The sequence below is a fragment of the Pipistrellus kuhlii genome, unplaced genomic scaffold (genome assembly GCF_014108245.1).
Source record: "Pipistrellus kuhlii isolate mPipKuh1 unplaced genomic scaffold, mPipKuh1.p scaffold_m20_p_13, whole genome shotgun sequence".
Taxonomy (NCBI): Eukaryota; Metazoa; Chordata; class Mammalia; order Chiroptera; family Vespertilionidae; genus Pipistrellus; species Pipistrellus kuhlii.
Genome location: NW_023425438.1, coordinates 39,835,129 through 39,861,542, shown reverse-complemented (window position 1 = coordinate 39,861,542; position 26,414 = coordinate 39,835,129). Strand labels below are relative to the sequence as shown.

General features: G+C 39.7%; 2 protein-coding genes across 13 annotated transcripts in view; one reads left to right on the top strand and one right to left on the bottom strand.

The window, feature by feature from the left end:
• GCFC2 (GC-rich sequence DNA-binding factor 2) overlaps positions 1-26,414 on the top strand; it is a 56,307-nt gene that overhangs the window by 14,827 nt on the left and 15,066 nt on the right. For 2 of the 12 annotated variants that reach the window (XM_045580941.1, XM_036435830.2), the window contains exons 10-14: positions 138-337; positions 1,919-2,069; positions 2,710-2,831; positions 3,694-3,770; positions 5,215-5,281. In XM_045580941.1, coding sequence (XP_045436897.1) covers positions 138-337; positions 1,919-2,069; positions 2,710-2,831; positions 3,694-3,770; positions 5,215-5,281 — 617 coding nt within the window. Of the gene's footprint in view, positions 1-137; positions 338-1,918; positions 2,070-2,709; positions 2,832-3,693; positions 3,771-5,214; positions 5,282-7,015; positions 7,163-12,863; positions 12,989-14,077; positions 15,643-23,523; positions 24,410-26,414 lie in introns of those variants that run through there. The other 10 variants (XM_036435826.2, XR_006741457.1, XM_036435833.2 and 7 more) reach the window with 10 other exon arrangements.
• Positions 18,439-26,034, bottom strand: MRPL19 (mitochondrial ribosomal protein L19). Its single transcript, XM_036435847.2, has 6 exons — positions 25,876-26,034; positions 25,589-25,706; positions 22,574-22,692; positions 22,228-22,362; positions 18,971-19,152; positions 18,439-18,839 (listed from the first exon to the last, which is right to left on the bottom strand). The coding sequence occupies exons 1-6, from the start codon at positions 25,976-25,978 to the stop codon at positions 18,618-18,620; spliced, it is 879 nt and encodes a 292-aa protein (XP_036291740.1). The 5' UTR covers positions 25,979-26,034; the 3' UTR covers positions 18,439-18,617.

Here is a 26,414-nt window from a genome sequence, read left to right as displayed (position 1 = left end):
AAAGTGACTTTTTAATGAAAACTAGTTTATATGTCAATATCAAAGGAAAGTTTCAACTCAGTTGATTTAGTTGTTATACATGACTGCTTATAGGAAGCTCGGTTAAAATGCATCACAAAGACTCATTTTGTTCACAGGTGACATTTTACAGGATCATAAGAAGATCTTTGAAGATGTGAATGATGATTTTTCTAATATCCAGAATATTTTATTAAAATTTCAACAATGGCGTGAAAAGTTTCCTGATTCTTATTATGAAGCTTTCATTGGTTTATGCATACCAAAGCTTTTAAACCCCCTAATACGAGTTCAGTTGATTAATTGGAATCCTCTTAAGGTATTTAAGCTTAACATGTGAAAAATCCTGATCACATTAGTTACTTAAATTCCCTTGTTATCCGGTGGTTATAAAATACCTCACCTTTAGAGTTGGAGTTGACAGGTGGTGATTTGCAGTAATAATCTACATCTTTTCTTGGTTTGCACTTTATTTTTGAAGCTGAGTAACACTAAACACCAGTAAAGGAAACACTTTTTTTTAAAGCTGCTGCTTTGATAAGTTTAAGGTCACTGAAAAAATAGAGGTAGTTTTAGGCCTTTAGTTTTGGAAAATCGACATGTACTAGGAGTTCTGGAGTTGGAGATGCCATCTTGGAAATAGTTGGTTAGTGAAGCTAGTGCATTGAGGAGGAAGGATTTTAATGGGGATTTGAAAGGTATATAAGACTTAAACGGAGGGGAAAGAGGAGAAGGTATTTTGTAAAGGTGCATAGGGAGAAATAGAGTTCAGGTCCTAAATTAATATGTATCAACTTTCTTTGGTAAATAAAGGGAGGAGTGACATGGTGAAAGTAATGGTGTGGGAAATCCTAGCAGTAGGCTAACTTAGAGGGAAGGAAGATAAAAGGTGGGGTATATATTGGAAGGATTTGCTGTAGCCCAAGTCCAAGGTGATGAATTCCTTATGTAGGCTGGTAGTAACAAAAAGAGAAAAATGTTGATGACAAGAGGTATGATGAAGCAAGAATCAGTAAAATGCTAAGAATAAACCTAACACCCCTCATCCAAAGATAACCCCAACTTTTGGATTCTGGGTTGTTAGAACAATGGTAATTTCATTAATAGAAATGGGGACTTTTCAGAGGGGGAACAGTTTTTGAAGGAAGTTTCACTTTATAGAGAATGAAATAATAACAGGACATCTGTCTAGATATGCCTAATAAGGAAACAGAAATGAGATAATGAAATGATAGGAAGAGAGGGGAGCTAAAGATGAAGATTTAATAAAGAAAAGGATGGTGTCATGTTCTTTTATCTTTCTCTGCCCTAGTCATGCATGTCCATTGGCTCTGTGTTAGGTATAAGCCCATATAGTCTTCATAGTATAGGAACCAAGCTTATCTCTAAGAAAGTGGTAGGTAGGTGATGGGACAGCAGCCTAGTTGTTAACCACTCAAACTGAATGGAGTACTCTGTTAGGCCCAGCAGAGATCCGTAAATTCATTTATTCAACAAATAACTGGCCATTTGCTATTTGTCTAGTAAGCTAAGTCACTGGCAAAATACATATTTGTACTTATGAGACTTTAGGGAGCCAGAAATGAATTTTGCATGAGGTAAATTTGTATAAATAAATAAGAATAGCAATTATAGTTATCTTAAAAATGTGTATTTTGCTCTTGATTTGGTCAGCTTTTAACTCTGTGGGCATTTTGGGATTTGGCATAAAAATGTATGAAACGCATGCATATTGCATAGACATCCTGTCTTACTCATGTCATCCTGCCTAGCCTTGGTGTTCTAGTGCTGTATATATGGAGTTAAGGAATTATTTGCTTTTGATCCTTAAAAAAGTTAGTCATTTTAGAATAAGCTAATGCTTAAGAATTTATTTATAACTGATAATTTTATTTATAAGTTTAATTCCATAGGTTTAAAACAGATGCCATGGTTCACATCTATAGAAAACTTTATAGATAATAGTATGCAAGATTCAAAGAAGGAAGATAATTCTGATAAGAAAATCTTGTCTGCTGTCATCAACAAAACAGTTATTCCCCGACTTACAGGTACTGTTTTATAATGTTAATTAAATTGTTTGGGGGCAAAATATAGGATCATTTTCTGTTACAGTTACCATTTTTTTCTCAGAAGTTTTTTAATACAAGAATATGTAATAAGCAGTAAAAATCAATAGGTGTCATAACTTAAGCTGGTTAAAAAATGCTTGTTGGTGCAATTGATTTGCTATCAAATGGTTGATAATCTTTGGCCTTTAGCATTTGTGACATTAGTATTGCTTTTATAACTCCTAGGTCATTTATTAGTGGCACACTTCTATCCCTATTACATGTTTTTTTCTCTTCCTTAACTTGTCCCCTTACATTTCTCCTCAGTACTGCCCTGGCCAGTGTAGCCCAGGGTTCACTTGAGTTTCACGGTGGTGAATTTAAAGTGTAGTTTTTTCCAGCCACTTTTTAGTTGCATGATTTCAAGAACAGACTCAGTGACAAGGTGGATTTAACAAGGGGGTATAGTCAGACAAATTCAGCAAAGCCCAAAAGGGAAAGGAAATTGAGGATGTATGCAAATATGTAATGGTAATGCTTGGTGTAGGTTTTAAGCCACAAAAGGCAGTAATCTTTGCTAAAAAGCTTATATTGTTTACATGTAACAAATAATTGTGCACTACTGAAATTTTTGTTTCAGACTTTGTAGAATTCATATGGGATCCTTTGTCAACCTCACAGACAACAAGTTTAGTAGATCACTGCAGGATGATTCTTGAAGAACATTCCACTTGTGAGAATGAAATTAGTAAAGGCAGACAGGTAATAATTTCTAGAGTTAGAAATTTCTTTATCTATAAATCAGCATAATTTATTATAAATCTTTGTTTACAGAAGAAGCACAAGAAGTAATTATCAGAAAACTTAGTTCTGATTTGTAGAAACTAGGGCTCTGGCCAGTGTGGTTCAGTGGTTAAAGCCCACACAACAAAGGGTTGGGTGTTTGATTCCTAGTCCAGGGCACATACTTGAGTTGCAGATTCAATCCTCCACCCAGGTTGGGGAGCATTTGGGAGGCAACCAATTTATGTATGTGTGTCTCTCTTCCCCCTACCTATGTCCTCCCTTCCACTCTGTCTGAAAATCAAGGGGAAAAATATCCTCAGGTGAGAATTTAAAAAATCAACAACTGGCCCTAACCAGTTTGGCTCAGTGGATAAAGTGTCAGCCTGGGGACTCAAGGGTCCCAGGTTCAACTCTGGTAAAGGGCATGTACCTTGATTGCGGGCATATGCCCAGTAGGAAGTGTGAACAATCACTGCATTCTGATGAGGGTATAAGTAAACAGGTTTTCTCATATACAGCCAGTGGGGCTGTAAATGGGATACCACTACAATGTCCTAAATACATGGGCAAAAACTTTCATAGCAACATTATTCATAATAGCCCCCAAACTGGAAACCATCTAAATGTCTTATCAGTAGCATTCATGCAACAGAACACTATACAGCAGTGAAAATGTACCAACTACAGTGACATGCAATAACATGGGTGAACTAAGTTCTCTTGTACCTGATTGATATTTTAATACCTAATTCTGTGTGTGTACAAAATAAATTATTTCTTTTGATAAATATATTTCAACCCATAACTATCACTGATGCTTTTAAATTTTTAAATATAGGACTTAGTTAAATCCATTGTTTCAAGAATGAAGAAAGCAATAGAAGATGATGTTTATATTCCACTGTATCCAAAGAGGTAAGAGCTATTAATGTCTAGATTGTATAAAATAACCATAAAATACAGATTTAAGAATGTAATAAAAAAGAAATTATACTAAGTATTTTCAAAGTATTACGGTACATATACCTTTTTAGGTGCAAATTAAGATTTCAATATTTCTCAGTTATCTTCTATATACCATGTACAATGCTTGATACTTGGAAATAAGGTGGTTTGTTTTTAATGTTATTCTTAAGAACATGATAGGTGGCATCGCAGAGTAATTAAGAGCCCAGATTCACCATCTTTCTATAATAATAAAAGGGTAATATGTTAATTAGACCGGACATCTTTCTGGGTGTCGTTCCGTACGTCCTTCCGGATAAGCTGGGGCTAGAGGGAAGCCCACGTCCCAGGTGCCTGCGGGCGGCAGGAAGGAAGCCAGCCCAGGTCTGGGTGCTAAAGGCAAGTCGGTGCTGACTATCGGGGGAAGAAAGGCCTACTCTTTCATGTATTTCATGCATTGGGCCTCTAGTTTTTAGATAATGACCTTGGGCCTTTCTCTGTCCTCTAATGTAAAATGGGGCATTAGATTAATGCCCACCCTAAAGGACAGTGTGAAGATGAAGAGTGCCAAACAATGCCTGGACAGAGAAAGCACAGCAAAAGGCCTGGAACATCACTGCATCTGTGAATTCTGTATTTACTTAAATTATGAAAGAAGTAGTATTTGATGCATGTTCATACATTTGCTAAGAAGATATCAGTTATAGTTATGGATCATGATCTGAAGCTACCCAGCAAGTACTCACAGGATTGAAGAGAGAAATGTTATTTATATTTAAAATGAAAATTCTTACTCCAACCCACTCCTGACCTCCATCCACCCAATTTTTTACCTTTCTCCATTGTGTACATGAATACATACAATAATATTAATCAGTTAATTTTTTTATCTTTCCAGTTTCTTTATGAAGTTAGAATTAAATACTTATATATTGTAATCTTACTTCCTCCCCCTTTCTAGAGCAAAGAAAGTATATTATAAACAGTTGTACATTGTTTTTGTTTATTTTACTTAGTACATCTTTGAATTTTTCATATAAATAGTTTGTCATCATATATATCATCATAAAAGAAGTTTCCTTGTTTCTTTTTTAAGCTGCATTAAATATACTATCATATAGCTGTACTATAACTGATGAGTATATAAGTGGCAAACTATTACCAACAGTGTTGTGAATAATTTTATAGAAATTCTGTACATGTGTAAGTATATCTACAGAAGCCATTCTCAAAAATAGGTTAGGTCAAAGTGTGCATGCATTTGTAATTTTTATATTATCAGAACATCTTCATTTATATTCCATTAAAGCTTAGTTTGCTTGGTTAAAAAAAAAACTCAATTTTTTAAACTCTGGTTCTAATAAAAGATTAACAATTGTTTGTATTTTCTCCTTTGTCTTTCATTTCACATTAGTACTGTAGAAAACAAAACATCACCACATTCAAAGTTTCAAGAAAGACAATTCTGGTCAGCTGTAAAGGTAAGCAGAGAACTGCAAAAATAAAAAATAATTTTCTTTTATCTCCAGTTTACTACATATTTCATTACTATATCAATAAACTCTGTAAAGGACCAGACTGTTCTTGTCAGATAGTCCCTGTTGAACTATTCACCTTTGCTGCTGCAGTGTAAAAACAGTCACAATTCATAAACAAATGAGCATGGCTGTGTTTCAATAAAACTTTACTTATGGACATTGAAATTTAAATATGTAATTTTCACATGGCACAAAATTTTCTTCTACTTTTTTCAATCACTTCAAAATATAAAAACCATTCTTAGTTCACCAACTCTACAAAAACAGACAGTAAGTTGGATTTAACCCACAAACCATAGTTGGCTAACCTCGGGTCTAAAAGATTAATCAGTGGCAATAGGGATGGTAAAGAGAAGATGTGTTCAAAAGATATGTAGGCTGACTCACTGAAAGGACTTGATGACTAATTAATAGCAGGTGAAGGATGTAGAGCGCTAGCCAAGGTTCTGACTTTAGCAGCCTGGTAATTTACGACATTCTCCGGGGCCATGGGAGAGGATACATGAAGAACAGGTTTGGGAGGGGAAATAAGATCTGTTTTAGACATAGAAAACTGAAGATTCCTGATAGAGGTCTAAGAGGCTATTGGATATGTGAGTCTGAATTATAAGGGACAGATCTGAGCTAGAGATTTGTGGTAAACCACATGTGGTATTTGGAGCCATAGTCATGAATATAATCTCTGTGGAGATTGGATGAAGCATGAAAAGAAGGCCCAGGACAGACCTTCAGAAACACGGACATAACAGGTGGGCAGAGAAAGTAAAGTCTTAGAATGAACTATGAAACTTAGAATGGTCACAAAAGAATTCTGGCATCAGGGAAACTAAGCAAGGGTTTATCGAGAATTAAGACAGTGTTAAATGCCACTGAAGAGAATTAGGAGAAAGCCTGAAAATGTTTATCAGAGTTGACTATTAGGAGATCATAGGTGATCTCAGCAAGAATAGTTTCAGTAGGGTGAATTCATGTTTGTCATGTGCTGAGTCAGGAAAAAGGCTTTCCAGGAAGAGGGAGCAATATCACAAGGACAATGAATAAAAAAGCATTGCTTATTAGTACACTTTCATGTAGTTTAGCACTTAGAGTAATAAGTACAATATTGGAAAGAAAGTGGAAAAGCACTAAAATTCACAGATCTGGATTTAGAGGAGGGAAAGACAACCCATATTAATTGTATTAGAATTCCTTTTGAATATTTTATCCAAGTTACCTCCAAATTTACAGGTTATTATTAATCTTATATGTACATCCAATGAGGCTCTTGGGTTTGATTGATTTCTAAAGGTCTGCATTGGTAGCAGTGGCACTGCTTAAAGGCAGTCCGTTACGAATCCTGGGGTCCTGCAGTCTTGCGTGCAGTGGCTCTAGACTGGGAGAGTGTGGATTGAGGAGGACGATTGCTGATTTGTAAAGGCTCCCAGCGAGTTTATTTTAGATGGATTTTCGGTGGTTGTCCTAAAAACTAAAATAGGATGAGCAAATATGCGGAGGTTGGAATGTAAATGTATCAGGTATTTATTTAGACTTTTTTTTATTGATTCTAAAATTGACAGTTCCAATTAACTGTTAGTGAAAAATTAAGAGTTTGACCAACTTATTATGTTTGTTGGAGACTGTTCTGGTTTTCCTTTCAAGAAAAGGTACAGAGTCATTTGACATGTTATTTTATTTTAGCTCTTCCGCAATATTCTTTTGTGGACTGGACTCCTCCCAGATGACACCTTGAAAGAGCTAGCACTGGGGAAGCTACTAAATCGTTACCTTATCATAGCTCTTCTTAATGCCGTGCCTGGGCCAGATATCGTTAAAAAGTGCAACCAGGTAAGTTACATATGATATGGTTATAATTTTATCATCATGTTTAATTCAATTTTAAAAACATCTTGTTGCAAAATAATTAAAATTGTGGTGTTCACATAATAATAAAGAAGTCTATCTAACAGACTAGAAATCCAGAGAAACTCCTCACTATTTAAAAATGAGCATACTGCCGGGACCAGTTTGGCTCAGTGGATAGAGCGTCGGCCTGCGGACTGAAGGGTCCTGGGTTCGATTCCGGTCAAGGGCATGCACCTTGGTTGCGGGCACATCCCCAATGGGGGGTGTGCAGGAGGCAGCTGGTCGATATTTCTCTCTCATCGACGTTTCTAACTCTCTGTCCCTCTCAATTCCTCTCTGTGTAAAATCAATAAAATATATTTTAAAAAAAAATAAAGTAAAAATAAAAATGAGCATACTGGTTAATTGTTTACAAAAAGAATGTTAAGCCGGGACTGGTTTGGCTCAGTGGATAGAGCGTCGGCCTGCGGACTGAAAGGTCCCGGGTTCGATTCCGGTCAAGGGCATGTACCTTGGTTGCGGGCACATCCCCAGTAGGGGGTGTGCAAGAGGCAGCTGATTGATGATTCTCTCTCATCGATGTTTCTAACTCTCTATCCCTCTCTCTTCCTCTCTGTGAAAAATCAATAAAATATATTTAAAAAAAAAAAAAGAATGTTAAATCCCTACCTCCCACTAAATACCTACATAAATTTCAAGTGAAATAAAAAATTAAGTGTTAAAATGAAATAAAATATTGTACTAAAAAGATAAATGACTTGATGATAAGGAAGTCCTTTCTGAACATATAGCAAAAGAAATTATGGAAAAAAGTGATAGGTTTGATAAAGATATAAATCTTCAGTGGCTCAAAAAACATTAACCAAAAAGATATCTAGATTTTTCATCACTGTTAAAACTGGAATATGGGTCCATTGAGCCCCTTAAACTTATTCTTTCTCTTGTTTATGTTTGAAATTTTCTGCAATAAAAAGTTAAAACAAAAGTAAATTGAAAAACAGAAATAAAAGTTGTCAGGATTGGGGAAAAAGGAGCTTAATAATAATCTATAATAATAAAAGTATAATATGCAAATGGCCAAAGAGTGGGATGACCACACTATGACATCCACTGGTGCCAGACGAGCCAAGGTGGGTGTGATGCAGTTGGTCAGGGGCCCAGCCATCGTCCCATGATTACCCCGCAGAGTGAAGCCCAGCCACTGGTGGGCTGTGGTGGGTGGGCAGTACCTCCTGTGAGGTACGATTGATCACCCCAAAGAGGAAGGCCCAGCCCACCCTCTGCAGGGCGATTGATTTGGGGGGATTCTGCAAAACCGGGAACTGTGGTGTGTGGCTGGAAGTGCACATGGGCAGTGCCAGGCCAAGGCAGGTGGGGTTGGGGGGGACTGCAAAGGCCTACCCTTGCATGAATTTTGTGCATTGGTTCTCTAGTCTATATATAAAAGCCTAAGTGACTGTTTGACTAGTAGCTATGATGCACCCTGACCACCAGGGGGCAGAAGCTCAACACACAGGCATGGAAACATGGAATAGAATGATGAATCCCAGAGGGTAGGGGGAGAGGGAAGGAGAGAGGAAAAAGAGATTAACCAAAGATCTTATATGCATACTAGAGGCCCAGTGCAGGATTTGTGCACCCGTGGGATCCCTCGGCCTGGCCTGTGGAGATCAGGTTGAAACTGGCCTGGTGCATGGATTCATGTATGGTGGGGTCCTTCGACCTGGCTTGCACCCTCTCACAATCAGGGACCCCTTGGGGGATGTTGGGACTGCTGGTTTCGGCCCAGTCCCTACAGGCCAGGCTGAGGGACCTCACCAGTGCACTAATCCATACACTGGGCCTCTAGTAACTAATAATACAGTAATTAATAAATTATAAAATAAGAATAAACTTTTTTATTTACAACAGTAAATCTACTTTTGCCCATCCCTGTGTATAACAGGGATTAATATCCACATACAAAAAAGCTCTTTTCACATCAGTAAACAATTCAAATATTCCCATTAAAAGTGGCCAAAAGATTTTCAACAATCAATTCACCAAAAAATAATATGCAAAATAAACTCTAAACATGTCAGAAAGATTAGTAGAGAAATGCAAATAGCACAGTGAGGATATTATTTTACCTGTTGTATTGGCAAACTTATTGCTGTTATTTTCATTTAATTCCCAGTGCTGGCATAAGCACTGGGAGGCAAGAGCCCCTTCCCATTCCAGATTCACCTGACCTGTGTGGCACCGCAGTTCTGGAGAACAGTCTCTGCTCTGTGGAAGGAGGGATACAACTCTGGAAAGTGTTTGGCATGATTGATACAAAACCTTTAAAATTCATACCCTTTGACTTAGAATAAATTCCTAGAATTAACATTGCTAAGTAAAAATCAGAGGTGTACATACAGATTTGAAGTATAAGGGTTATAATATTAGTATACCATTATTTCTAACAGAAGTTAATTAAAAACAACCTAAATGTCCAAAAACATTGTCTATCCACATAAGATAAAAGTCACATTGTTGAAGAACTTTTAAGAATATGAGAAAAATTACTTTAAGCTTTACATTTTAAATATATATATATAAACATTAGGTTGCAGATCCTAGCCAACCATAATTTTGCTGGCTATGTAGTTTCTGTGTAGTTTTAAACAACATTATCTACCAAAAATTTAAATCATCATCCATGTATTAGGTTCCATATAGTCTCCTTTGATCACAGGAGTATGCCATGCAGAAGTAGAGAAGACATATGACATTCCCTCCACAGCTTGTGGCTAGAAAACTAAGCCAAGATCTTGTGGTTTTATTTCCTTGGTTCATTTATGAAAAAGCTACATGGTTCCATGAGACTCTTATTGAGGCTTGTAATACAAAACAAAGGGAAAGCCTGGTGCAAATAATAAAAACCAGTAACGGCTGGTTTCAGAACTTTAAAAAAGAGGTGCAGTTAGCGTAACAAAACTTATAGGGCTCTCTGCTGGGACCGGTTTGGCTCAGTGGATAGAGCATTGGCTTGCAGACTGAAAGGTCCCGGGTTCAATTCCGGTCAAGGGCATGTACCTTGGTTGCGGGCACATCCCCAGTAGGGGGTGTGCAAGAGGCAGCTGATCGATGATTCTCTCTCATCGATGTTTCTAACTCTCTATCGCTCTCTCTTCCTCTCTGTGAAAAATCAATAAAATATATTTAAAAAAAAAAAAAAACTTATAGGGCTTTCTGCCTTTAGGCTTGCAATGCATCTGCATTTTTTATAGGTAATTGCAACAAGTGATTAAGGAGTTGGATACATCTTTTTCTCACCTGTGTTTTCAGTGCTAACCAATCAGATTTATTTTAGAAAGAATTTCATATAACATTTAATAATATGGGGTGCATGTCCCTTCTCCCTTTGACTTTATATAAGTATTGATCTTGATGTTATCAACTGTAGCATAACCTATTTGATTATCTAAGAATCTCTGAATAGTATGACCTCAGGTTTTTCCTTACTCCCTTTTTCTTTTCTTTTTATTCTTCCTGTGATGTGAAGTTTTTATCTTATTTTGTTAAAATTTTTGTTTTTATCAAAACTTTTCCCCAAGTCATACTACTATTACCTTTTCTTCCAAAAGAAAAATTGAGTGTACTTAATAGGGACTTTTTATGCTGCCATAGAGATTTAAAGCACTGTATTAAATTAGAAGAAAAGCAAAGCCATACTTTTTCCTGTGTATCTTAGAATTACCTACTTAATTTCTTAACTCTTAATTTGTTTATATAGATCATATGCTAATGAAACCAGACAACAAATGAGTCCAGGCTGCTTATCACTACTTAAATCAATTAAGAGGGACAGGTTTGAATAATGTATAAGCTTTTATTCAGTAACTAGAGGCCTGGTGTACAAATTCATGCACCAGTGGAGTTGGGCCAGCCTGCCCCAATCAGTGATGGGGCTTGGCTGGCAGGGGGTAGGGGAAACCGGAATTTGATCAAACTCCAGGTTGAACTGGTCAAACACCCAGTTGAGGACAATTTGCATATTAGCCTTTTATTATATAGGATGCTGGCAGAATGGGAAAGCTGCAGGTCATCCACAAAAACCTGCACTAACACCTCCTACTAGCGGGCTGATTATATAGGGACTAGGGTTCCAGTGCACGAATTTGTGCACCTTGAAGGGAACTGTGGACCTCAAGGCTGCAGTGGGCACAGGGGTTGGTCTCAGCTCATCCTGTGCACCCCTACCTAGCCCCTCCTGCCATGGCCCCCAGTCCTGTCTGCCGGCAGCCCCATTCCCACCGCCACCGCTCCCATGTGCTAACGGTGCCAGCCGCGCTCACACCATGGAGCCAGTGGGGCTGACACCAGCAGCAGATATGAGTGGGGCTGGTACTGTCCCAATTGCCCCTCAGGAGCAGGATGAGGTAGAGAAGCAGTCAGGGGCAATCAGGGTCAACAGCTGCCACTCACACCTGCTGACAGTGTCGAGCAATCAGGCCGGTGCTAAGCACCAGCAGCGGGTGTGAGCAGCAGCTCCAGCACTGGCTGCAGGTGCAAGCAGGGCCAATGCTGACAGCAGGTGTGAGAGACGGCTGCCGGCCCCTGAGGAGCAAGAGAAGATGGAGAACCCCTGAGGGGCAAGTGGGACCTGCGCCAGGCGCTTACAGAGGATGCGAATAGTATAAGCTCCAGCAGCAGGACTAGTGCATGGGAGCAAAGAATTTTTTCAGTAACCACCAGAGACTCGCCCTAATGACAGCGACCGGCACCCCACCTTGGTCTGGCACCCCTGCTCACCTGCTCCACCATTTGCTGCGGCCAAAGCCCACCATATTCCACACAAACCCCCCGGTGGTCAGCCTACGTCATAGCAAACAGTTGTTCTGCTGTTCGGACTATTTGCATGTTAGGGAGATAGATATGTGTGCAAGGAGGCAGCAGGGAGGGATGGCTTCAGTGTAGGTGGTCCAGGATCTTGAAGTCTGATAACAAGGTAGTTAATTTTCTGTGATGTTAAAAACGAGGCCACCTGTTCCTAGGATCTTAGAATGGTCAGCCTTCCTGAGGCAAATTCCCAGCGGGGGTCAGGGTTCAAGCATAGCAACCAAATGAAAGCGTCTTCTGTCATTTATCTGTTCTCAAAATGTATTTTCTCTTCTAAGTAATGGACCCATCCGGGCCAGGTGTCCCATCCTTTCACAGCCCTGTTTTCTCCCTGTAGCACAGCCTCCAGTTTCCCAGGCTCCGTAGGAAAACCTTCCCTATAGTGAGTAAGGTGAATAATCATTAAACCGCTGTGGTCCTATTCTCACTGTGTGCCCTTCCCTCCTATCACTAGATCACCCAGTATCTTCGTGAAACAATACTAAATGTGTTTTATAGCTGTGTAAACTAAAAATCTTTTGTGCGGGCATTTCTGGTGTTTAGTTGTAAATAGTGTTTTGTACAGATTTAATGGCTCAGGAATACAGAGTATAGAAAGTATTTCAAGTACCATTAGAAGGTATTTGTCAATAGTAGTCTATTTTAACCGCTTAGTATTAAAGTATGATTGCTTAAAAAGTGTATAACCCCTTGACAAAGAAAAAGTTCTCACAATTTACCTGCATGATCATTATGAAGATTAAATGGCATCCTGTTAGCAGAAGTCCTTAGATGATAATTGTCATTATTAAAACCAACCATGTGTTTTGATTAACAGATAACAGCATATTTACCAGAAAAATGGTTTGAAAATTCTACCATGAGAACATCTATTTCCCAGCTGGAAAACTTCATCCAGTTTTTATTGCAGTCTGCACATAAACTATCTAGAAGTGAATTCAGGTAATGCATATTTAGTTGTACTTCCATAAGCATAACTCAAGGATTCTATTATATTCTCAGCAGTTTTTAGAAAGATTCATACTTTTACAAACCTGTTGAGACTATTGCTGTAGAATTACTAGGTTTAAAAAAAAAATATATATATATATATATTATATATATTATATATATTATATATATATAAATTATTGATATTTATTTATTTATTTATTTTTACATGGAGGGATAGTTAGAAACATCAGTGAAAGAGAAACATTGATTAGCTGCCTCCTGCACACGTCCTAATACGATGTACCCACAACCAAGGTACATACCCTTGACTAGAATTGAACCTGGGACCTTTCACTCTGAGGGCGACGGGTCTATCCACTGAGCCAAACCAGTTAGGGCTACTAGATATTTTTCTATGTGCAACTTTTGGAATCACTATTATATACTCACACCTCATGCATCTATATAGTTCATATTTTTTAATGTAAATCACTTCCAGAAAACTATAACACAGGGGAATTTAGAATTTAAAATGCAAATTTTTAAAAAAGTAAATCAAGTTTCTTATTAAGCATGTTTTTAATGTTTTAAATTTTCCTGGCCATTTTTAAAGCCTGAACACTTTTTAAGTACAGGTCTGCAGTTTGCAACCTGGTGTTTACCCAACAGTAGTCAGATCTCTGTTTTGCATATCTCATTCATTGCATTGGATGTCTGGGCCTTGAGGACAGTAGAGTTCTGATGAACCATCTCTCCAAAACGAGAAAGCCTGTGGCATTAGGTGATGCCTGTGGGGTAAATACTCCCACTGAGGCTCCCACTATAATAGCCCATACAAGCTAGTAACAGCACACCACAACTCAGATTTCTGATGACAGAACTGCTCTGTGCTTTTCTGCATTTGACAGTCATTCACATTCACATTCTTGCCAGAATACAATACATGAAATAGTATGAATTTATAAGTATGTGGAGAAAGTAGTAGTATCTGAATATATAACACTATGTTAGATATTGGTTTAAGATAAACTGATGATTCACTGTGTTCTCCTACATTGCATTTTTTAAGGGGAAAATGCTTTTTTGTTTGTTTTTCAGGGATGAAGTCAAAGAAATAATTCTTATTCTGGTGAAAATAAGAGCTTTAAATCAAGCAGAATCCTTCATAGAAGAGTATCACCTAGACCATCTTAAACCAGTAATTAATCAAGTTTGAATAAACTTTATAGGAAAGTACTAAAGGAGATTTTAGTGCAGTCACATTCTGCTCCTTTGCTGGGGGCGAAAAAAGCTGGTGGTGCTTTACTCCTAGTAATGGAGGTGAAGATTTGAAAACAAAACAAAACACATCCCTTCATCCCCTGTTTTAGGAAAGGCTGCCCTCCTGATTCTGTGGAAATTAAAGCACATGGGCAGTTAAGAGTTTAACATATGTATTTCCCTTCGATTCTTGTGGCCGCTCTTCCAATTTAAGAGAGGAATTGGCAAGACCTTGTTTATAGCTGCTTTGTCTTTAGTGAGTCTTCTGTCCTGATCCACAACCACACCTTTTAGTTTTCTTCATTTTAATATTTGATTAAAAGTGTAAATCAAAAGCTTATTTAGAAATCAGTTTAAATGGAAATCCTAATTACTTAAGTATTAACTGATTATGGCTTTTTAAGGCTTTGATAACTATGATTATCAATTGTCCTTCAGAAATATATACCAAGGTATTATACCAACACAAGTGCAAGAGAGGCCAAGGAATCCCCCAGCAATCATTTTTTAACTCTGAAAATTTAATGGGTGAAAATATCTCGTTTGAATTATGTGTTTGGGCTATTAGAGAGTGAGTACTTGTTCTTTGGCCATTTGTAATTCCTTTTGGCATGTTCATTGTTTTCCTGTGGGTTTGTGAGAGCTTCAAATATTTAAAGATAATGTTTTGCATGTCCTGTGTCAGTTGCCATTTTTCATTTAATTTTGTGTATATTTTTGGTATAACAAGGCATTATTTGTTGGGTAGTTACTACTCTTGTTAGTTTTTGTCATAAAAAGCCAATTTAGATAAGAAATGGGTATTTTAAATAATCAGAACATGTAATTCATTTTCTGGATAAAATATTTGTATAATTAAAATCTGAGGCAAGGGTTAGAATTGAGAATCTTTTTCAAAGTGAAAGATTACTAATAATATTTCTATTTGTAAAATTTCTATTTGTAAAATAACTCAGTGGCAACCCTAAATACATATTTTGCATAGTTGCCCAAAAGATAACCAGGAAAAAATGGATTTTTTTTGTAGGATTTCAGCATTTGGCCTCTGACACGGTCACCCCTAACTTCGAAGCTGCATATATTTTAATGGATTGTCTTTTTAAAGTTTATTTTAGTTACACAGATTATACAAGAATAGAATCTCATCTAAAAGAATCAAACCGTTGCTAAAAAGCATTTAGCATTCCCACACAATTATTGTTCCCAGAGGTAATTGCTGTTATCATTTCATTGTTACTCAGTGTTACTTTCAGACCTTTTCTCTCTCTCCAAGAGTGTGTGTGTGTGTGTGTGTGTGTGTATGTGTCTTTGTTGTTTACATAAATGACAGTATTTATTGCTTTATTGCATATGAAATTTGTAAATTTTTTTTTACTCTTTAAGTAATACACATTTGGGAACTTTCCTCTGACTTTGCATTTTTATTAAAGATGTGTTGGATGTGTTCTTACATTTTTAGCTTGGGCAGAGAAAGTTCTCTTGCTTTTCATAAAATGGAAGTACATTTTTATAAAAAGACGTTCAGTCCCTGGCTGAGTGGCTCAGTTGGTTGGAGCATCGTCCTGCACACCAGAAGGTGGTGGATACAGTTCTGGTATAGGCACATACCTAGGTTGCAGGTTCAATCCCCAGTCACAAATGGTCACACAAAAAAGCAGGAGTAGCTCTACTTATATCAAACTAAATGAACTTTAAAAATTATAAAAGAGACAAAAACGGTCATTCTGTAATGATAAAGGGGTCCATCCATCAAGAAGATAGAATTGTAAATATTTATGCACTCAAAGCAACTAACATTTAAAACAGCTAAAAGGAAAAAAAACAGCAATATAGTAAAAGTTGAGAATTTAGTACCCAACTCTCAACAACAGATGAGTCATTCAGACAGAATGATGAGAATGGGTTTGATGAGAGATCATATGGAGCTAATAGACATATACAAAACATTCCGTCCACCAACAGCAGAATACACAGGACCATTCTCTAAGGTAGACCATATTTTAGGTCACAAAATATAGAAAAAACTCCTATAACTCAATAGCAAAATAACAATCCAATTTAAAAATGGGCAAAGGACATGAATAGATTCCAAGTAAGATATAGGAATGGACAACAGGTTCATGAAAATGTGCTGGGCATCACTAATCATCCGGAAAATACAAATCAAAACCACAATATCACCTTATGCATGTGAATGGCTATCCTCCAAAGGACATAATAAATGCAAGCAAAGATGTAAAGAAAAGGGAACCCTTTTGTACTGTTGGTGGGACTGCAAATTGGTATAGCCAGTATGGAAAAACAGTATGGAGATGCCTCAGAAAATTGAAAATAGAACTAACATATGATCTAGCATTTCCACTTCAGGGTATATATCTGAGGAGACAAAACACTGTCTCAGGATTATAGCAGCATTATTTACAACCCCCCAAGACATGAAAACAACCTAAGTGTCCATCAACAGATAGATAAGGAAGTTACGACACACAACGCGCGCACGGTAGACTATTATGTAGCCATTTAAAAGCAAGTCCTATGTTCTTACATTTTTAATCTTTTAAAATAAATGCAAGGCTCCTATTTTAAAACATGATTCTCACTTCCTTAAATTCTTTACTGCTAGAAATGCTCTAAAAATCATTTTTCATGTGCACTGAGATAAAAAGCTAGAAAGTTCCTCTTGACTGTTTTCATACTCTCTTTAGTATCACCTGAAGACAAATTAATTCTTACACTCCATGCTTCACAATGACAAGTAGAAAACTAGATTCACTGTATCTTTTTCCAAGGTTTTTCTTATGATTGAATTCCAAAGTGCAGTTTCATCCAAGTGAAAATATTTGTCAAGTATGTGCTATGGTTGCCTAGTTTCAATAAAGGGGAAGTAAACTGGGATTCTTCCCTCACCACAAGTCCAGTCCTGAGCCTAAGCCAAGAGCCTAAGAAAAAAAAAATGGAAGCTACCTTCAATGGGCACCCCTCACCTGTGCTCTTCCCCATGTCAGTGGCCTCTCTTCCTCCTGAGATCTCTGGCGTTCATAGTGAGTCCTTTGAGTAGGGAGTGGCTGGACACATTCTGACTTTTACTACATTGCTAAAATGAATTTCCCTCAATTATATGACAGCTCAACAGAGTCTGGTAGGAAAAGTAAAATTTGTTTCTTGCTCTGTAGGACATCACCCGTTTTCTAAAGCTCTTTTTGTCACCCATCACCTCATTGGTTTTAAAAGCATTTCCTAAGGAAGGGAGAAGCTGCTCGGTGCTGAAGGCCCTTAGGTGTCCCTAGGCCGGCACTTCTCTGAAACTTTCCTTGATTCAAGTTCCACTTTTTCAGCCAGGATCTTGATTCAGTGGTTCTTTCTCTAAATTTTTCTTCACTGAAGTTCTAAGTCTAACCCTTTCATTCCAATTCCTCAGCTGCCAGCTCATTCAGACCTCTGGGGTCTGCTTTCAGTAGAGTTCACCCCATAGGGAGATGGAAAGCTCTGGAAGCATTTTCAGCGGGAAAGAGACAAGGACTGATTTAGGTTTTAGAAACAGATTTAGGTCTTCTCCAAGGGTAACAGGCACGGAGACCTGGCAATGACTGAAGCTGTGGTCTGGCTGGCTGTGGGCACTGGTTCAGAGGGACTAGTGAGAGGGGAGGACAGAGGCTTGGGAGACCCAGGAGAGTTGGGGGGTCAGATACTTCTCTCCCACCGTTCTCTGCCCCCGTGACTCCCCAGGTGACTGTCCTGCCACAGTGCTGCACAGTGCCACCTGTCTTGCCCAGCCACTGGCCTTTGCTCCTGCTCCATCTCACTTCACTGGAAGAAGGGCTGGGTACTACCGTGTTTTCCTGAAAATAAGACATCCTCCGAAAATAAGACCTAGCGCATGGAAAGGTAAGACATCCCCTGAAAATAAGGCCTAGCGCAACTTTGGGAGAAAAAATTAATATAAGACACTGTCTTATTTTCAGGAAAACAGGGTAGGTGAGTGGGAATGGCGGACTCTGGTGACTCCATACAATGTGTTACCTGGCACTCCTGGCTGGAGGTATTGGATGGGCGGTGCCTGATTGGGCAGATCCTGTTGTCAGAGCTGTGATCCTACCTCCTTGTTCAGATTTCAGGCTTATATTAGGGGATTCTGTAATAGTTTGTATTGTAGCTCTGCCTCCAGTAACAGAATAGACACCAGACCACTTGGCATGTATATTTCTCTTTTTAAAGTAATAAACTGATGATGTAATTTTGTTTTTTTTTACAACAGTACTCATATTGAATACTTAGTTGATTTAATGATCATTTTCTTATATATGAAATTAAACTGGTCTCTAAAAATATACTCTGAGAGTCAGTATATCTTCTGCAAGGAGCTAAATACATGTTTAGATCACGACTTTTTTGATGCTTCAATTTCTTCCCATATTGCAGCTTCAATTTTTGAAGTATCATATTCCCTCATCATATCAAACTCAAGCCATGGCCGACTCCACTTCTGAGCTTCTTTCATTTTCTCTTCAGATAAGTAAAGTTCAAATCTGATTCCTTTAATATTAAACTTTGGACGCTCCCAGCGTTTGGACCAGGGCTTAGGCTTCATTTTTACTTTCAGCTAAGGAGGATATATTAAAGGGAAAAAAAAAAAAGGAATAAATTAGGCTGATGGTAAAATTCTTTCAAAAGTTTTCATTAAGATGGCTCATATTATACTTGAACCTCCAGTTCCAAATATATAACTCATACCTGATTAATAGGAACTTCTTGGCCAGGATCTTGTAGAACTGGCTTCATATCAACATCGAAAGTGCTGTACTCAGGAAGGGCATCTCGTAAGTACAGCAAGCTGTCATCCAGCCGCTTCTCTAATTTGACCACCTGGATCTCCTGGATTCTAGGGTTGTAAAGTTCAAAGCAAATCTCAACACCTACGGAGAGAAGAAGACATTCTTACGACCACGTCCAGATCCCTGGTGAGCCTCCCACTGCAGTGAAAGCTTTTTCATAAAGGAACTCGTGCAGGGTTTTGCACGTAGGAAGTGTGGCATAACTTTGAATCTTTAAAATGAAGATGGTTAAAAGAAATAAAAGGATGTCTCCTATAAATATAGTCAACATCTCCAATTCTGATAGCATTAACTTAGTTGGAGAAAATTGGAGTAAATGCTTCGTCAAGTGGTTTATTTCCCAATTACTTAAATAAAGTTCTATCTTCTACATTAAAAGCAACAGGATTAATGATGCAAAAAAAAACAAAAAAAATACATTAAGTTCTAATTGGGTTGGGCGCCCTCTTGTGGATGGCCTAGGTTTTAACACTGGAGCCTTCCACAAGAAGTGAGCTAAGAACAGCCTGGAGTGTTTCCAGGAGACAAGTGATCGCTTAATATACAGCATCTGTATCATCAAATGCTTACTCTGAGCTCTCCTGAATAATCCCAAAATAAATACAAACAGTAAAATATATGATCTACATTAACGTCTAGTGTTTAACTCCAATATTTACTCCTACTCTTGTTCAGGCACTGATTTGGGAGCTGTGCCTACAGCAAAACCCAAATAGTAAGATGCTTCTCTTCTCATAAAGCTAACATTTTAGTGGATGACAAACACTAAATAAACCAACAAGGTAATTTCATATGGTGAAAACAACACAGGTGATGACACTGTGACTGGGGAAGGGGCAACTTCAAATAGCACAGCCAGGGAAAGCCTCTCTGAAGGATGGCATTTAAACGGATACAATGAAGGGCCAGGAAGGCTCCAGGCAGAAAGAATGGGAAGGGCAAAGGGCCCGGGCTTTAACAAATCTGCCATGTTTGAAAAACCAGAAACAGGCCCATTTGTCTGGAACACAGTAACGTGGTGAGGCAGGAATTAAAGCAGCAACACTACACAGGTGCAAGCAGGAGCGAGTAGTGGTGAGGATGAGAGTGGTAGCAAGGGAGATGGAAAAGGACAAAATTGGGATAAACTTTTTGGGAAACTGAGCTATAAAAACCTCTGGTTGTATGAAAGAATTAAAACAGCTATTAAATTTTTGGGTTTAAGTAAAGCCACTGGACTAGAAAGAACCACCAAAAAAAGGGAGAATCACTGGGGAAGGTCTAGGTGGCTGACAGTCACAATGTACTGTAAAGAAAGACGAAAAGGAGCTAACAGTTTTGAGGACCGTGTCCAGAACTTCGTGTACAACATCGCAATCAACTGACCACAACCCTGTTATCTCAGTTTTAAAACAAAAACCTAGTTCTGTCCGACTCACACCTGTGCTCATGTCTTTCTGTGACACGGTTTCTCCAAGCACAGGACCTGTAATCAACAGGAGGCACCAGTTTCTGTAATCAAACAATTCCAGCTGAGTTCTCACATGCACAGCACCCCAGGTCACTGAGGATAAAAGACAGCAACTGCTCTTGTTCGATTTCTTTGGAATATAATACTTGGCTGCTGGAGAACATTCAGTATGAAAACTTTACTGTTCTTCCATTTTTATTCATAATCTTTCTAAAATATCACCACTTGTTTTTCTGCCTTATTAAGCATAGCAAATGTAATATTGCCTTTTTTTTAAAGTTCTCTAGTTCTGATAAAACTAGTGGCCCAGTGCACAAAATTCATGCAAGGGGGAAAGGTAGTGTCTCTCAGCCCAGCCTGCACCCTCTCCAATCTGGGACCCTTGAAGGATGTCCTACTGCCGGTTTACAGGGATCGGGCCTAAACCGGCAGTCAGACATCCCTCTCGCAATCCGGGACTGCTGGCTCCTAACCGCTCACCTGCCTGCCTGCCCCTAACCACTCTGCTCGCCCTCAACTGCTCCCCCACCACAGGCATGCTGGCCCCCAAATGCCGCTCCCCCCATCAGCTGATCACCTCCAACTGCCCCCCAACTGACGGCCTGCTCACCCCCAACTGGGTCCCCTGCTGGTCTGCTTACCCCAACTGCCGTCCCATCCTGGCCTGATCACCCACAACTGCGCTCCCCTCTTGGCCTCTAACCATCTCTACCTCAGCACCACCACCATGGCTTTATCTAGAACGTCCAGAAGATCTCCTGGAAGGTCTCCCAGTCTAATTAGCATATTACCCTTCTATTCGTATAGAGAGAAGCCTGGTGCACGGGTAGGGGCCAGCTGGTTTTGCCCTGAAGGGTGTCCTGCATCAGGATGGGGGTCCCTACTGGGATGCCTGGCCAGCCTGGGTGAGGAGCTGATGGTTGTTTGCAGGCTGGCCACGGCCCCTGGTGACCCAAGCTCCCAGCCCTTCCTTTTGGCTTTTTTTTTTCCCCCAGCACTTCCTTGAGCGGAGGCCAGGGCTGGCTGAAGCAGATATCTAGGATTTATTTATCTTCTATAATTGAGACTTTGTTGCCTTGAGCGGAGGCCAGGGCCCACCAGGGTGGCGGGAAGCTTGGCTTCCTCCATCGCCAGGGGAAACCCAAGCCTCCTGCTCACTCCAGCTCCATGGCCGTGGCCGTATCCATCTTAGTTGGGTTAATTTGCATGCTCGCTCCTGATTGGTTGGCAGGCATTGCTTGTGGGCATAGCAGAGGTACGGTCAATTTGGATGTTTCTCTTTTATTAGATAGGATTCTTGAGGTGACTGTTATAATAAAAGCAAAATGGAACCATTCACTTTAGGAGAAAGTAACTCATAAGGATGTTACTATGTTTATAGTGTTCTCAAGGGTTACCTTATTTGCTCCTAAAATAACTGCCTTAGTCACTTTCTCCTCCTGCGATACTGCCATAGTTTGGAAAGTCTACTTCTAATAGTTGTTGTCCCTGTGATGCAAGAAGCCTTCCTAAGAGAGCAAAGCACCAACTGGATTTAATCAGCAACGTCAATCTTCAGACCATTCTTAGGCCTTAGGGTCCTTGTCATCCCTGGGAGCTCCCTTGCAATTTCAAGTTACAGATTTCTTACCCCAGGATGCAGAAAACAAAAAGGAATCCTGAGGTAACATTTGCCAGAAAAATCAAAAGAATGGAAAGGAGCCTACCTTGTCCTTCAATAGTATTCCTAAGGATAAACGTCGCTCCAAGTCCTTTTCCTGATCTCTGGATGCAAATCCCCAGAAACTGGCTGGTTTTCCCACTGGCATATGGATCGGCCGTGGTAACACGAAGAATGCTTCCTAGGGATTCACAGGGAAGTGAACTTTCATGTGAGATGCAGAAGCAAGCAACAGGACTTCTCGGTAACTTCAGAACTTCCTAACGGTTTCAGTATACCATTAGAAACCAGTACCTCATTGGCCAAACCCAGACATAGGAAAACAACCTTCTCTATGCCAAGAACATTGACCCTCCAGCCACCAGTAAGGAAAGCATCCAGCTCTTACTGACCAACATAGAACTCTGGGATGTGGAGCACCTTCCTCCTTTCTAACATGTCTTGTCTTTCTATGTGAAACTTCAGAGGATTTATTCTTTGTCTTGGAGGAATGAATTCAGGACTCAAGAACCTGTAGGGGGGAAAATGAAATAAAAGTGAACTTTAAAGACCATTAAAAAAGAATCTGCTGCTTTCTTAAAAGAAAAAAAAAAAGATTATGATTTTGAAGTGTTTTATTCTTCCTTTTCTAAGTAAGATCAATTTTACTTACAAAATTGTGAGTGCTTATGAAAACAGCTAATAATCCTGAGTACTCACCTGGCATCGTGTTGAAAGTTTCATTAAACATCTACAGCATAAACTAAACCTTACAACCAACAAGCGGGGTTGGTGTCCTTATCTCTTTTTCATAGATGAAGAAAACGAAGCTTGAAGAAGTTGAATAACCTTCTAGTTATATTATCTATATTATCTGTATTATATTATCTATAAACTTATCAAGTCAAGATTTAAATATCTTGTCAGACTCCAAAGCCTGTGACCATAACCACAGGCCTCATGTTGAGTTGTATATGTTATAATAAATTATGTTGGAAAGGATATAAACATAGAAATCATCAATGTTTAAAAATAATCTCCCTCGTCTCTTTAACTGATTTCAAACTCATTATAAGATATTTAACCTACAAAAAGGTATAAATGGCATTATAATGCAAATTCATCGCCCATCTCAAGAATTACGTAAACAACATGGTTGAAGCCCTTGAGCACCCCTCTCTGCCCCTAAATTACTAAAATGTAATTTAACTAAATTTGGAGATTATCCCAATGAATTTCTTCCCTTTTCTCAATATCCTACTTTGAACATTTTCCAATCTACCGAAAGGTGAAACAGTAATATAATGGATGTCCAAATATACTTCACCTACTACCATCACTGTGCTGTACTTACTTTACACAGGTGCAATTCTGTTCTTGAACCATTTGAAAATGACAAGCAGCCAGGGATTCATCCCTCAATATGTGAGAAGGTGTCTGCTAACAATAAAGACATTCTCCTACATTTATCACAACTCCTTTAGGACACCTAAGAATTTCAGCATTAATTCAATAATCGAATATAACATATAGGTTATATTTAAATGTACCTGATTGTCCTGGAAAAGGTCTCTTATGGCTGTTTTCTGCCCAATCTAAGCTACATTCAAGCTACACACATTGTATCTGGTTGTTAGTCTCTTCCGTCTCTTAAACTAGAACTATTCCCCATCTTTGGGTTTTATAACACTGACTTTCCAGAAGAGTCAAAGCCTATTGTCTTATAGACTGTCGCTGGGATCTGGATTTGTTTCCTGTTTCCACATGACGAGACCAAGGTTAAATATTTTTGGTAAAAATATTACAGAGGTGATGATGTGATCTTACTTTGCCACATCGCTAGGCATATCATGTCGCCTTGTACAGCTATTGAGAAAGCTAGGTGTGATGGCTCTGTGAAAGTGGAGAATTCCTCCTATACATTTTTTATACTTTGCATATGCATGTATGTCTGGGACTATAAAAAAGCTATTGTACTCTCAGTTCTTCTGCGGGTTGCTTTTTTTCACACATTCTATGAGTTCATTCATGTTAGCTCTGGTTCATTCATTTTTCACTGCTGTGTCCACTACTGAGGGATATCTAGGCTGCTTCTTAATTTTTGTTTTTTACAAACAGTACTTTCGTGTGGATTACTGTACATTTCTTGTACTTATTACTCTCTAAGTTTTATACTCTTGTGGGTCTAAAAGTATTCACAACCCAGCCCTAGACGGTTTTTCTCAGTGGATATTATCTGGATCAGCCTTCAAGGACTTAAGGGTCCTAGGATCAGTCAGGCTTGATCCCCAGTAGGGGGCGTGCAGGAGGCAGTCGATCAATGATTCTCTCTCATCACTCATGTTTCTGTCTCCTCTCCCTTCCTTTCTGAAATCAATAAAAATGTTTAAAATTTTTTTTAAAAATAATAGTATACACAACCTCAAACATACTAAATTGAGTTGTTTTTCCAGGGTAGTTATGCAGTTTACTTTTCATTTAACTGAATTACATTAAGTGCTGCGATTTAGGGGAGACATTCCTTTTCCACTTAAAAAAAAAAAAAGTTGGCCCAGCCTGTGTAGCTCAGTGGTTGAGCACCAACCTGTGAACCAGGAGGTCACAGGTCAAGAAACATGCCCTGGTTGTGGTCTTGTGATCCCCAGTGTGGGGCTTGCAGGAGAAAGCCGATCAATGATTCTCATCACTGATGTTTCCATCTCTCCTTCTCCTTCCCTCTCGAGGTCAATAAAAACATTTTTTTTTTTAAAGTTGTTTAAGGAAGTCTCTTCTTAATTTCTAGATTCCCTAAATTCAACTTTATTTCAACTCAGAACCACGGAGTATTTTAAATGTCAAATACGCACGCAGAGATAATAAAACAGCAGCCTGGAGCCCCTTCAGAAAGCCTACCCCAAAACTGGCTAAATTTTAATTAGGTCGACAGCAACATTTTCTGCAAATCCTAAGTCACCGAAATTCACATGTACCTCTAAAGCTACCACCATTCTTTGAAGTAAACCAGGTTTTTTAAACACACTGTTTTAAAAGAGCAAATTCCAAACCCAGAGGGGCAGAAACCTTTACCGCTTGTACCCATTTGCCAGGAAACACAGTGAGTGGAGAAGCTAAAGCACCGTGAGTCCTGGCCAACCCGTTTCTACCCAGGCGAGGCAAGAGCGGCTCCTGACCGTAAAACGGGTAAAATAAGACACGCTTCGGGGGGAAATGCCAAATGCCGGTGGAGAGCGCTTCAAACCCGGGGGATCCCTTGTTGAAGTGCTGATTTAAGGCTGCAGAGAAATTCAGACCTGGCTTGGAAGGAGCGAGGGAGACAGACAAGCCTGAGATCGCGCCCTGGGAGTCCCGGCCCCGCTGAGAGCCGAGCCCCGAAGCGAACACGGGGGCGCGGACCCCGCGGAGGGCATCGCGCCGGGTGCGGGCCTCACCGGGTCTCCGGGCGCGGGGGGCGGCGCTTGTCCACGATCACCGGCTTGGGGGGCGGCTTGAACTCGCCCGGCTGCGAAGGCCCAGTGCTCTGCTGCCGGCCCGGGCCCGCGCGGGCGCCTGCGGGGACACACAGAGTCATGATCGCTCCGGGGACCCTGCAATCACGCCCAGCTCCCGCTCCGAACAGGGCCCTCCGCCAAGGTCGCCCCAGACCTCAGGTCCCGCCTAACCCCACCTGGCCCTGCACTCTTTGTGCGCCCCGGATCCCAAGCCTCACTCCACTCACAGCAGGCGACGGAGGTCGGGGCAGGGAGCAGCGCCCTGGCGGCTCCAATGCTCCGGGCTAGACCCACTGCTACTCCACAACCGCACGCCATGGAGGCCGCCATGCCTGCTGGCACGGGTAGGAACTACAACTCCCAGCAATCAGTGCGAGATCGCGGCCTTCTACGGCCCTATGGCAGCTGCTAAAGGACAAAATAGGCGGGGGGGGGAGGGTTTGGGTTTTGGATTTTTTTTTCTTTACCTACCTGTTCATCCAGCCTGGGCTTTTTAGGAAAGGGCATATTTCTCTAGTTTCCTATTATATCCAGGTTATGCCCCTACACTGGGATATTCTCACAGCCTAGAAAGCTTTTCTCCCTTTAAAATCTCAATTCCAATAATTACAGGCTGTTGCTGCTGAAGTATGGTAGCAATCATACTTGGGTAAAAACTGCTGTTTGAATTTTTAACCCTGCTATTCTGGCTTCTGCATGCACTTACTTGCTTAAACAAGAGGGTAGTTACTTCAGCTTCCAGACTGAGACCTGGAAACCTACAAAG